The 12723-nt window shown below is 39.7% G+C and overlaps 1 protein-coding gene across 2 annotated transcripts; it reads left to right on the forward strand.

Moving 5' to 3' along the window:
* The first annotated feature begins 3632 nt into the window (after positions 1-3632).
* ddx56 (DEAD (Asp-Glu-Ala-Asp) box helicase 56) lies at positions 3633-12149 on the forward strand. Of its 2 annotated transcripts, XM_067484168.1 has the most exons (14): positions 3633-3724; positions 4718-4879; positions 6016-6170; positions 6947-7117; positions 7499-7589; positions 7694-7935; positions 8071-8208; positions 9931-10044; positions 10127-10221; positions 10419-10492; positions 10579-10668; positions 10989-11094; positions 11185-11288; positions 11791-12149. In XM_067484168.1, exons 1-14 carry the CDS (start codon positions 3668-3670, stop codon positions 11869-11871), a joined length of 1680 nt encoding a protein of 559 aa, XP_067340269.1. In that variant the 5' UTR covers positions 3633-3667; the 3' UTR covers positions 11872-12149. The 2 variants fall into 2 exon arrangements, with proteins under 2 accessions (XP_067340269.1, XP_067340270.1); XM_067484169.1 differs by lacking the exon at positions 6947-7117.
* Positions 12150-12723: the final 574 nt, after the last annotated feature.

The raw sequence follows: 12723 nt of genomic DNA on the forward strand, positions 1-12723 counted from the left end.
GGGGCTTTGCAGCCCACTCACGGAATGCAGCCTTCAGTACCTTGGGCTTCGGTGACGATGAAATGTCACCAATGCAATAGTTCGGATTCGTTTGCCAACTGGACACAAGTGGGTTTTGATCATCGATGTCAGAGGGAATCGGATTTCGGTCACAGAGGCAATTTTATAACATATACTGTTGAAACTGTTTGAATGCAGGACTTTTCCTTTGAAATGCATTTAGCAAGTATGACATTAATGCTTTTATTCAAATAAAGGATCTGAGTCTTCCACCACTGCTTATGTATGAAAATGAATCACAATTATGACTGTAAAACTGTGACAGAAGAAGAACCAACGAAGGTAACTGTGTGTTACCTGTATGCTTCACCTGCTTTATGCTTTTCACTGTGCTCCTGCGACATCATTCACGGCCTCCTGCTGACTCCTGAGCAGACATTCACAGTCCCTCTGGTCTCATCCAATGCTTGTTATTCTTCCCTGGCAGTGACAAGTGAACCGCACTTGACTTATCATTAGTGGGAACACGGCCATGATTATTACATCCCTACATGGACATGGAGCCACAATATTCCCTCTTCTGAATATCTCGTTTTTTAACGTAGTCACGGTGAAAGTCGTCCCATTTCTGTTTGGCTGGAGCAGAACACTGAGTCCTCAGAGTTGGGCGCCGCGTGAAGAAATGGAATGTGATTCTCAACGTGTCTTTTATAAACCCAGCGGTACAGTCTGCCAAGGCCTCTCTTAATCTGCAGTATTGCGGTGTGATAAATGGTTGTACCCCGGTCTGACAGGAGCTTAAATTGGGTGTAACAGCATTCTGTGAAGCATCTCGGGGCCGTTAGGGACGAAGATTTTCTCACAGTGTCACACTGACACTGACTTGAATGAAACCAAAGAGGGACGTGTAGGTAGGCGTCCAATCTTCACAGTACCATGATGGTACTCACGCCTGACAGTGAGTTGCTTCCTAATACTCATGTTCAATTAACTGAGGTCAGTGTCTGATTTGCAAAAACACGATTAAATTATTTGAATGCACTGTAGCATGTTTACTTATGATTTAGGTTCAAAACAAAGTATGTTGAAAGTAGAAAAGACAAAGTGGGGAATGTTCTTATCAATGTCAGAAGTAAAAGTAATCACAAGCTGAAAGCAACTGTTTAGTAATGATGCTTAAATTGCAGAAAGCTAGTAATATCTGTGTACTTTTACTGCTTATGCTGCTACCTGTGTGATTAATTCTGCTGATATATGATTTATATGCGAAGCTAATATTACTTGTGTACTTTTATTGCTTTATTCTACTTGTGTACCATTATTGCTGATGCCACTACAGATAGTTTTGCTATGTGAAGCCAAGAATACTACACTGTTTCTTTGAAGATTTCAAATACATGACTCGTGTAGTTTTACTGATTATACTCCTACTTATGCACTTTTATTGCTGATTTTCTATTTACATAATAACACATTGTTCGGTTACTTCTAAATGTTTACCTACATAATAGCAATTATATTTATGAATTATTACTGCTTATACTTTAACTGGTATACTTTTGTTGCTGATACCTTGTACAATTGTATTTATTGCTGATACTTTGAATATATGATACCAGTAATACTCGTGTTCATTTACTGCTTTTAATTGAGCTTGTGTTTCTTTACTGCAGATACTTTAATTATGTGAACCCAAAATACTTTTGTACTTGTATCACCTTTTCCACTCGTGTATATTTATTATATACTTAAACTACATGAAGTTGATGATGCCTTTGTAATTTGTCTGCCTGTATTTCTGCACTTTTGTTGCTGATTATTTAACTACGAAAAACAAACAATATCTGTGTACTTTTACTGCTTCTACTTCAGTTCTTTGAGTGCTGATACTTTCACCATTTGAAGCTGATAAAATGTGTAAAGCTAAATGGCTGAAATACTGTTCCCAACTTGATCTGAATAATTTATACAGAAGTATTTAGATTACGTTGTGGACAGGTTTGTGAAGAAGGGCAGTACTGTGTAAATAAATCAAGTTATAGTTTTTAGTACTATTGTGTCCTTTGTTTTACAGCATACTGGATCATCTGAAACAGAGAATACTCTATTTCTGTCTTATCCTTTATCCAAACTTTTTAAATAACTTTTTGTGACCATGCGATGAGGTGCTGGAACATGAGAGCTTTCTAAAACACCATAATAATTTGAGAGAATTGTTTCCATGGCAACCCCGAGGCTAGTGATGCTCAATTACACCCACGCCTCCTCTCTGCTCCGTTCTGCCGTCACGCATGAGTGTGTGTGTTTGTGTGTCTGTCTCGGTGTCTCGTCAATTGTTTGTCGAAGTACAGGTTATGCTCATTAACCCAGAATGTCTTTTCTGCTTCACAGTATTTTCTGCACTTCCTCCACTTATACCGTCCATTTGAAATTGGCTTATAAAAGCAGAGAATTGTCACATCAAACAGATGAGTTTTAAAGAGAGTGGAAAATCTTTGGGGATTTTCAGAGAACACTCACATCACTACACTTCAATTTACAGTTTTGTAACACTTACACTCTAATACCTTTAATTTGCAGCTATATGCAGCTCTTCAATATAAATTCAAAATTAAATACATTTTCAATATTATCAATTAATAAATGCTGATGTATTGTAATGCCACATAAAGTAGTTATAAAGAGCTCCACCTTTACCTGCTGCTGATGTGATCTAAAGAAAGTCTCTATAACAGCACAGATCTTTGTCCTTTGTTTAAGCTAATTAGTAGAAATCAGAAATATTTTTTTAAAAAGTTCAGTTGTACCTGTGCGTACTCCCCAACATTTACATTTTCAATGCTACTAACTAATGGGTCAGATAATGAATAGAAGAAATTAATGTTGATGATCTTTCACAGTAAACAAATCGGATCCCGGACATTCGTGTTATCAATAGCTTCAAATTCAATAGTGTTTAAATACATTTTTCCCCTATTAGTAACTCAGTTTGATGCCGAGAGAAATCACTTTCTTAGTGAAGTACTTTAGGGCAGGTACTGCATCAGCATGAGGAAAGAACTTGAAGTAGTCTGCTACTTATACGTACATGTTTTAGGCAAATAATACATATTGAGTTGTGCGCTTGACACCTTGTTTTATTATTATTATGAATATTATGTGATTATCATGATATTGTAAGTTAACTATGTTTTGCCAGCTAGAAACAAATAGGGAAATTACTTGTCTCTTTTTGCTTTGACCTTTTTTTTCATCAGCTCCTACAAATAGTAGTCCAGATTCTGGTTGCACAGTTAATTCATCCTGAACCACATCTCACACAAGGAACTTTTACAGACTTGTTTCCATCATGTCAGCTGATCTTTGCCCTAAACACGAGTTCTCTTCATTCAATGTTGTCATTCTGTTACAAAACAAAAACAAATATTAACAATTTAGACTGTAATTTAGAAGTTAAATGCTGTATAATGTTTAATTATTTTTAGATTCAAACATACGAAACTTAAAACAGCGTTTTGGAAATTAAACTACATCAGTTCTTTTCTGGGGAGCGAAGTTATTCGCCTAGTATCGTCTATGCAGCCTAAAAGCGCGAGAGAAGAAGACGTAGAATAAGAGGCGGCGCATGTGGTGTGACGTCAAATCCTTGCGCCGCACGTGTGAGAAAATGGCATCTGAGCGGCTGCAGTTTCATGAGCTCGGATTAGACGATCGTCTTTTAAAGGTGAGGAGACACTTGACACGATCAGTAAATCTCAAATTCAGTGTTAAACCTCGAGCTGAAGAGTAAACAGTCAATTAGAAATGAAGGGAACTTTCTATAAACACAGGAGCAGCTGCTCTTCGTGGCGCTAACAAGTTAGCACGCTCCTGTTTCTTCATATTACATCTGGAATTTTTAAGGAAAAATGCTTTAAATGCATAAACATCGCTTTTAAAAACACATGTTTTTGTCCGATGCCAACTTTTTTGCCATTGTAAACCGCGATCCTATCTAAAATTACATTTTATGTAAAAATGTTTTTCCTCTGAAATGTTGTGTGATGATGCACTGTGCAGTGTTTCCCGTGTCAGAACAAATAAACAAATAAATACACAGGAAATGCATATTATGCATTTTTAAACTCTTGCCACAAACTGACATTAACCAAAAAAAGTCTGAAAATGTTGGTGTAAAGCACTTTCTAGTCTTAAAAAAAAGAAAGGAAATGTCTTCACAATGGGAAGTAAAAAAACAGCTACTAAGCTGAACGTTTTGACCTACGTGGTTTCATCAGACATCAGGTTAGCCGGGTGCCTAAAGACAAAAGACAAAATGTTGCACATGGTCTTTGTTGTGGCCATTTGGCAAAAAATAATTCAAAATCCAAGCAAACTTAGCCACAGATGCACCACATTATCTAGTAGGGGAAACTACTGTCCATTCTCAAATTGACATTTCAGAGGCTCGATTACACAAATCACTGCCTTTCTTGCTTTAGAAGTTTGCGCTTGGGCCCTAGAGCCTGTTCCAGCTGTCATAGGGCAAGAGGTGAGGTCCACCCTGGACAGGTCGCCAGTCTATCTCCAACATAGATTGACCTACACAGTCACCAATTAACCTAATACGCATGTGTCTGCTCTGGAAGAACCCCGGCAACTAATATGTTTTTAAAATCCCAAATTTGTCATCTGTGAAATGGGTTAAACATTTTTTGTTGTTTGTTTTATGTCTCAGGCTGTTGAAGATTTGGGTTGGTCCCAACCCACTCTTATCCAGGAGAAGGCCATCCCTCTGGCTCTGGAGGGAAAAGACCTTCTGGCTCGAGCGCGAACTGGATCTGGAAAGACGGCCGCATATGCTGTTCCTGTCATACAGCGGATCCTGGCTTCCAAACAGGTGAATAGTAAGCAGAAAGTTCCTGAGGGAAAGTGGATTAGAGGAAACATTCAGTAAGTGGCAGTTCTCCATTGTTGGCCTTGTTGGTGTCAGAGGTCGGAGGAGAATGGCCAGAGTGCTCTCAGTGTTTTGAGCTGATAGAAAGGCAACAATAACTCAGAAAGGGCTGGGGTGTGCGGAACAGCATCTCGGGGCGCAAGACATGTCACACTTTGAGGCAGATTGGCTACAGCAGCAGAAGACCACACTAGATGCGACTCCTGTCGGCTACAACAGGAAACAGAGGCTACAGTTCACAAGGGCTCTCCAGAATTTGGCATTAGAAGAAAATTGCTTGTTCTGATGATGGTCTTAATATCTGCTGCAATATTCAGAGGATTGGGTCAGACTTTAATGTAAAAAAAAAAAAAGAAAAGAAAAAAAGAGAGAAATCGTCGATCCTACCTGGTGTAATGGTGTGGAGGTGAATTCACTGCACCCATATGACCTCTACCACCTACAGTCCCCACATGTCAATCTAATAGATCATCTCTGGGACGTACATACATAGATATACAGCCAACAAATCTGCAGCAGCTGTGTGAGATTATAATGTCAATCAATCAGCCTCGTCCCTTCAGGGGTCACTACAGCAGGATGTGTTCCACACGTTGATTTGGCATGAGTTTTTACACCAGAGGCCCTTCCTGCTGCAACCCTCCCCTTTTGGGCTTGAAACTGACACCAAGGTGACCACACCTGGTGGGGTGGGATTCCGTGTCACTGCCTTCTGCATTCCAACCCGATGGTCTAAAACTGAGCCACCGGCCCCCTTGAGATTATCATGTCATTATGAACCAATAATGCCAAGGGATGTTTCCAGCACTGTTTTAAGCCACAGAATAAATGTATATTAATTCCATGACATGTCTGAGTCTCTCATTATTGCTGTCTAAGTAATTTCTGAGTTTATCTGTGATGAGAACAGATCTGTCAAACAAAGTTGACATTTTTGACAGTTGAACAGTTCTTTAAAAGTTTTTTTTTTTTAATCCGCAGATTTTCTCAGTGTGATATTGAGCTCCTGTTGTGAAACCCCAGCTGTTCTTTGTCCTGTTCACCCTTCTGACCACTTGCTTTGTTGTCGTTACCTTCAGAGCGTACGTGAGCAGGATGTGAGAGCTTTGATCCTAGTGCCAACCAAAGAGCTGGGTCAGCAGGTCCAGACCATGATGAGACAACTCTCAGCATACTGCTCGAGGGATGTCCGGGTGGCCGACATCTCCAGCAAAGCTGATCTGTCCGCACAGAGGTCAGTCTGTCCTGCAGCTTCAGTACTTCTCTATGCTTTTATACCACATACTAATAATTTTTATTACCACAGGACAATTGCAAATCCAGGTAAATAAAAACTTTACTATAATAATGATCTTAAGGGCAACAATACTCAAAATAATTCACGTAATTCTTACACATGACGCTGATGCAGGTGACTTTATTTTTTTCACAAACTAATTCATACGGTGTTTAAAAACCGATTCTACTTGGATTCACTAAGTTTCTTTGTAATTGAAATGTAAGTTTGGTTCACATAAATAATGTGGCTGTGATATAATAGAAAAAATGTCAACCTAGTATAAATCTAAATCTAAATAGAACTTCCACCTCAGGGTTGAATGCCTCCACGGACAACTCAAGTTGTAGTTTTAAAAAAAGCTCTGTCTAATCTCACATTTCAATCAGTTCAGCCATGAGTCCAAGTGGCAGATTTCACCAAACTCCCTCCTGGTGGTCCTGAGATGCCACATTGAAAAGAATAGGACAGACATAAAATAACAGCAACCTTAATTTTTTTTTTCAACAATGTAAAAAAATGGCTAAATTGAAAAACCAAGATTCCTTTTTCTCTGCTGACACTTAAACAGCGGCAGCATCAGTTGTCCCTGTTTGCTTTAAGGCGCTTGCACGTGTGGTGGCTTTGTCAACAAGAAGACAACGAAACAAAACCAAAGCAGAGTCACGTTACCTCATTGATGTGGAAAACTCAAAACAGAATTTTGTCGGTTGTTTTTAATTATTTGGGAACAGGCCTATCCTAATGGAGAAGCCTGACGTGGTTGTGGGGACGCCCTCCCGCGTGTTGGCCCACCTCAGTGCCCAGAACCTGGTCCTTCATTCGTCCCTTGAGATGCTGGTGGTGGATGAGGCCGACCTGCTCTTCTCTTTTGGGTTCGAGGCGGACCTGAAGAATCTGTTGTGGTGAGAACAAATAGATCCATGATGTATATTGTCCCAGTAGCTTTAATGCAAAGTTAATGAAACAGGAGGAAGCAGTACTAGCAGTACGGTAAATGTGGGACTGGGTCAAAAGTGTTTGTACATGTGAAAGATGGAAAATGTGACCAGTGTAACAACATGACTCACTGGTGCGTTTTTAATGGTCTTTGGACAGCAGCAGAGCTCTGTGGGACAGAGGAGCAAGCTGCATCTAGCTCGATACTCATTCATTAAGAAAAATGTAAAAGAGCTTCATCCTTTAATATTTATCTTGAGTCTGTGTGACATAAGCACAGTTGCTTCTAAACATCCTCAGGGTTGTTTGTTCTAACAATGGAACCTGTTTTGTCTGTTGTGTTGCAGTCATTTGCCAAAAATCTACCAGTCTTTCCTGATGTCTGCTACATTCACCGAGGACGTTCAGGCCTTAAAGGAGCTGCTGCTGCACAACCCTGTAATGTCCTAGTCATAAATGTCTGTTAGAAAAACAGAGAATTTCTCTCTGTGATATTTGGGCTTGACCTGCTCTCAATACCTGGTTCTGTATGTTTTTGGCAGGTAATACTGAAGCTGCAGGGCTCTCAGCTCCCTGACAGCAGCCAGCTGCAGCAGTACAGCATTAAATGTGAGGAGGAGGACAAGTTCCTGCTCATCTACGCGCTGCTGAAGCTGCGACTGGTTCAGGGGAAGACGCTGCTGTTTGTGGGAGCAGTGGACAGATGCTACAGACTCAAACTCTTTCTGGAGCAGTTTGGTATTCCGGCCTGCGTGCTCAACTCGGAGCTGCCCGTTCAGTCCAGGTGAGAGGGGAGCGCAGGTGATGGCGTGGAGGGGTCCCAGTCCCTCAACAGTCCCAGTCCCTGTTGTTTTTTTTTCTTTTTCCTCCAGTGGGTTTCACCTTAGCTGTTTGCTCGTGTTTGTGTTTCCTCCTGCAGAAGTCACATCATCGCCCAGTTTAACCAGGGGTTTTACGACTACATCATCGCTACAGATGAAGAGAGTTTGGCTGATCCCACTGCTGTTCCTCAGACGCCTGTGGCCACAGGAAGGAGGAAGACTGCGGAGAAAGGAAAGTGAGTCAACAGATACTGATACTTTTTAAAGGAAAGCATTCAGTCCCGTCCTTACTTCTTTTTGTTTTACATAAAATCCCAGTGGTCACCTCTGTGAGGCTGTTACGTTACTTTTCTGAACGTTCATACTCGAGAAGTGTGAGCTGAATAAGCCCGTTTTAGACATGTTTAGATGGTTTATGTTTCTTAATGTATCAGCGTGAAATCTACATGTACACATACTGTGTACTTTTTTAGGAAAGTCACTTCTGATGCTTTGGCTCATTTTTCTATCACACTTTGAGTTATACTAACTTCCTACAGTTACGATCTGAGAAGAGGAACCTTATTGTCCCACAGTGGGGAAATTTGGATTTTGAACAAAATGTGAGACAAATATTTTTGTTCAACATGTAAAAATAAATCAATATAAATAAAAAGAAAATCAATACAAATGTACAATCATCAAACAGGTTTAATGTTATTGCACAATTTTACAGTCAGTAGTAACTATGTGTGTTTTGGTGCATTGTGAGTAGACGTGGGCAGAATTGTTTGTACCATTCCAGAAAATGTGCATAAAGTTTTCAATGAAATAACTTGAAACTGACAAAAGTATTATAATAAAAATAATGAAATAAAATAAATAAAAATCAGACATTGGTTTTAAGTTTTGATTTAGTTTTTAAATGATTGAACAAAGGCTGAAACAAACAATAAAGGAGCCACTTTTCTCCAATTAAAATAAACTAAATGAATGATTACAAGATATTTATGATCTTCTCTAATAAATCTAGCAGTCATTGAATTTAAAATATTCAGTTAAATAAAGACATTAAGAGCAAAGTCTGATTTTATTTCTTAATTTTTGTCGTTACTTTTGTCGTTAGTTATTTAAGAGAAACGTGTTTTTTCAGCAGCGTTATTATGCTCATAGGTCACTATATTCCAAAGCAGAGCTCCTCGCTGATTTTGCCATAAGAGCTACATTGGCAGGACAGCAGAGCCAGTTTAACTGTATTTGGAAATGGACCCTAATGGTTGCATAATAAACACATTTCTTATAATATTTGTTGCTCGTAGCTTAATCTGTTTTTCCCCCAGAGATATTCCCCCACTTCCCTTATTAATGATAAGTTTGGGTGCACATTCTTCACTGTCCTGTTCCAGTGAAATGTTGCCATCTGGTGCATGAACAGTGAATTCTATAACAATTTTTTTTCTTTTTTATAAAAGAAACAATTTTTTACCGTTAAACAAAAACGGGAGACAAAGAAAATGTCACGTCATGTTCTGAAGTTTAGTCCGTTCTGTGTGTTTTATGGATTGATTGATTTGATTGGTTCATGCGCGTCCACACTCTTCATACCGTAGCGAATGTGAAGTTTACGTCCGGCTGTGTTAACCATTGGAGAACGCAGAACGTGCCTTCTTGTGAAATTTCTCTTCTGTAAGTGAGTTGGAGCATGTGTTCATGATTTTGAAAAGCGTTGCCAGAGTAGGTCAGTAGAGGAGACACCAGATCACAAGGTGGCACCTGCATCTCCCAGTGATAACGTTGCATTATGGAACATCACATTCTCTATACTGGGAAAAAAAAATATGTAGCGGCCAAAGTTATCACACAATAATAAGTGATTTTGTTTAATTTGTTCTTAGTACGAGTCCAGTTAAAGACGTCTGAGAGCCTCAGTCAGGACGTGCTGTGTTCTTTAATGTCATCTCTGAACAATGTTTTTAAAGGACTAAGGACAAGGAGTATGGAGTGTCCAGAGGTGTGGACTTCCAAAATGTTGCCAATGTCATCAACTTTGATTTTCCAACGACTGTGGAGTCGTACATCCATCGAGTTGGACGGTAGGTGGTTTCATCTCAGATATTCATAATCTGCTGCTTTGTTAGAAATCAGTTTATGATGGCCGCTTTTTCTTTCTTGTAGAACGGCGAGAGCCGACAACCCTGGCACTGCTCTGTCTTTCGTCTCTCACACTGAGCTGAGTTTGTTCTCAGAGGTGGAGGAGGCTCTCAGAGGAGGTAACAAGGACTTTAACTTAAACTTTTGTCAATCTCCATAAAGCCCCTGTAAGGTCCAGCTGGTTGTAGCTCCGCCTTGCGTGGGCAGACATGACATTGGATTTAAGCTTCTTGCTTCAGGCCAAATGTTTATTCAAAGCTAAAACATTCTAAATATATTACTTACAAGATTGTGTTTACATGTTCTTTATTTGTAGATGATGCTGATTCTGTTCTGAAACCGTACCAGTTTAAGATGGAGGAGATTCAAGGGTTCAGGTACAGGTGCAGGGTAAGTGTAACTAAACCTTTTCACCACACTGCGTTTGATGCATTTGATGTTTGTGTTCAGGATGCTAACGTTTTGTTTGCGTGTAGGACGCCATGCGTTCGGTGACAAAGCAGGCAGTGAGGGAGGCCAGACTGAAAGAAATTAAACAGGAGCTGCTCAACTCAGAAAAGCTCAAAGTGAGTCACTTTCCCTCCTCTTACAGCCTCAGGAAGTGTTCGCACACTTCACCTTGTTGCAAAAAATGTATAGGATAAATTAGCATTTTTCCCATGAATGTAATTAAAAAATAAAAACAACTCTCTTCTTACAAAAGAGATGTTCTGGTGGTTTAGGTCTGGGCTTTTGTTGGAACAAGTTCAGTCAGACTCTTATTGTGGCTGCTTCACTGCAGTTTTTGTTTCCCATGGAATTTTTGGTATTTGGCTGATGGCAAGTTATACATGACTGAATATTTTCTGAAGAGCCTGTGTACATGTGCCATTGTGCTGTCACTCAGACATATTTTGAGGATAACCCCAGAGATCTGCAGCTGCTCAGACACGACAAGGACCTCCACCCTGCTGTTGTCAAACCCCATCTGAAGAACGTACCCGAGTACCTCAGTAAGACACGCAGACATCCTACGCAATGATATGGGAATATTAAAGATCTTTATCAGTGGTAACTTTAATAATTCCTCTGATCCTGTTCAGTTTCTGAGACCCTGAGGAGTGTGGTGAACCCACTGTCAGGCAGCAGGAGGAGAAGGAAGAGAAAAACTGAAGCAAAAGCAGGAGTTCTCAAGAGCAGTTTCAAGGTGAGAATCAGGGGGATGTGAACCGTCAGCAAAAACTGACAAGACACCGCGAGTCTCGTTAGCCAAGTGGACATACACACAGGAAATCATATCAGGGCTCTCGTGTCCTAGAATTTAGCCCAGAAACATGATTTGTTTTTTGTCACGATTGTCTGTCAACATAGACAACATATTTGTTTTGTCCGTGTTCCTACAAGTGTTTCCCCAAAACGTTTGGATGCTGTTTAAAAACAAAAAAAAAGAGAAGAGGGGGGGAAAAAAAGGAACAATGCATTGATTTGATTCGAAATTGTAAATACTTTCACAAAACAATGACATTTCTTAGTTCTGTTTATAATCAAACAGGTTTGAATGATTTGTAAACAAGTACATTTGTTTTGTTTATCCCAACATTTTGTGAACTGTCCCTGTCTGTGTTGACATTATAATAAAATCATAATTATTAATGTGAATATAAAATAAAAGCAGGAAACATGATCAACAACATTTTCTACACTTGTAGAAGAACATCCACGGGAAGAACCCACTGAAGAGTTTCCGATACATAAGAGGGAGGAACAGAAAAGGCAAAGCAGGTCGGTGATATCTGCAGCTGCAGGACACGTGAAGGTGAATTGGTCCTGGATGTTAGAACTGTGCACAATCGTCCACCAGGAGGACAACTAGGTCTCTGTCCTGACCTTGGACAAAATGGACTATGAATGCTGACCAGACAGAAGAAGCATTGTTTGAACTGGGATTTTGTCTAAATCTAAAACATGATAAGCTGCTTGCAGCCTGAGACTATGATGAATACAGGATCCTTATTATTGTGGAATCAAAATGTTTATTAAAATAAAATAAAAAAATTCTCAAACTTAATATGTTAGTTTAATAAAAATGCTGATGTTTAACATGCTAACAGCTGAGGCAGAGGGGAACATCATTATCTCTGCAGGTGATGATCCAAAGTACTAGACAATGAAAACTTTGGATCTGGTCCTGAATTTCAGTGAAGTGCATCCATGTGGTGCTAGACTGAAGGTCGGGATCACAAAAGTCTGCAGGACTCCACCATAGGAACCGTGATGACCTGCAGAAGATCGAATTGGTGTATACATCTTTGAATTTAGTCCATTATTTTAATTCTGCAGCAAATACTCTGGACTCTTAATTGTTAAAAAATTAACTCTACCCAGATGGTGGTTCTAATGTTTTGGCCACCTCATTCATTTTAAATTGGGGAGGGGGCGAAACCTTAGAGCCACCTCTTCTCATGCTGCACTTCAACCCACTTTGTCCTCTATAATAAACACACAGTATCAGGTTCCTGATAGTTTCAACCTTAAACCTGAGAAATTCTAACCTTGTAAAAGTAGAACTCATGACAGAGCCCCCATATAGAATTGCTTTAAATAGCACAGGTGGTCATAATGTTAATCCTGGTCAGTGTATA

Source organism: Channa argus, chromosome 18 (genome assembly GCF_033026475.1).
Source record: "Channa argus isolate prfri chromosome 18, Channa argus male v1.0, whole genome shotgun sequence".
Classification (NCBI taxonomy): Eukaryota; Metazoa; Chordata; class Actinopteri; order Anabantiformes; family Channidae; genus Channa; species Channa argus.

Bases quoted from the DNA above. Each gene is read 5' to 3' on its own strand.
- ddx56 (XM_067484168.1), top strand. From the start codon at position 3,668: ATGGCATCTGAGCGGCTGCAGTTTCATGAGCTCGGATTAGACGATCGT. The intron at 7,590-7,693 runs GTAATGTCCTAG...TGTTTTTGGCAG, and splicing joins AGCTGCTGCTGCACAACCCT to GTAATACTGAAGCTGCAGGG. The intron at 7,936-8,070 runs GTGAGAGGGGAG...TTCCTCCTGCAG, and splicing joins GAGCTGCCCGTTCAGTCCAG to AAGTCACATCATCGCCCAGT.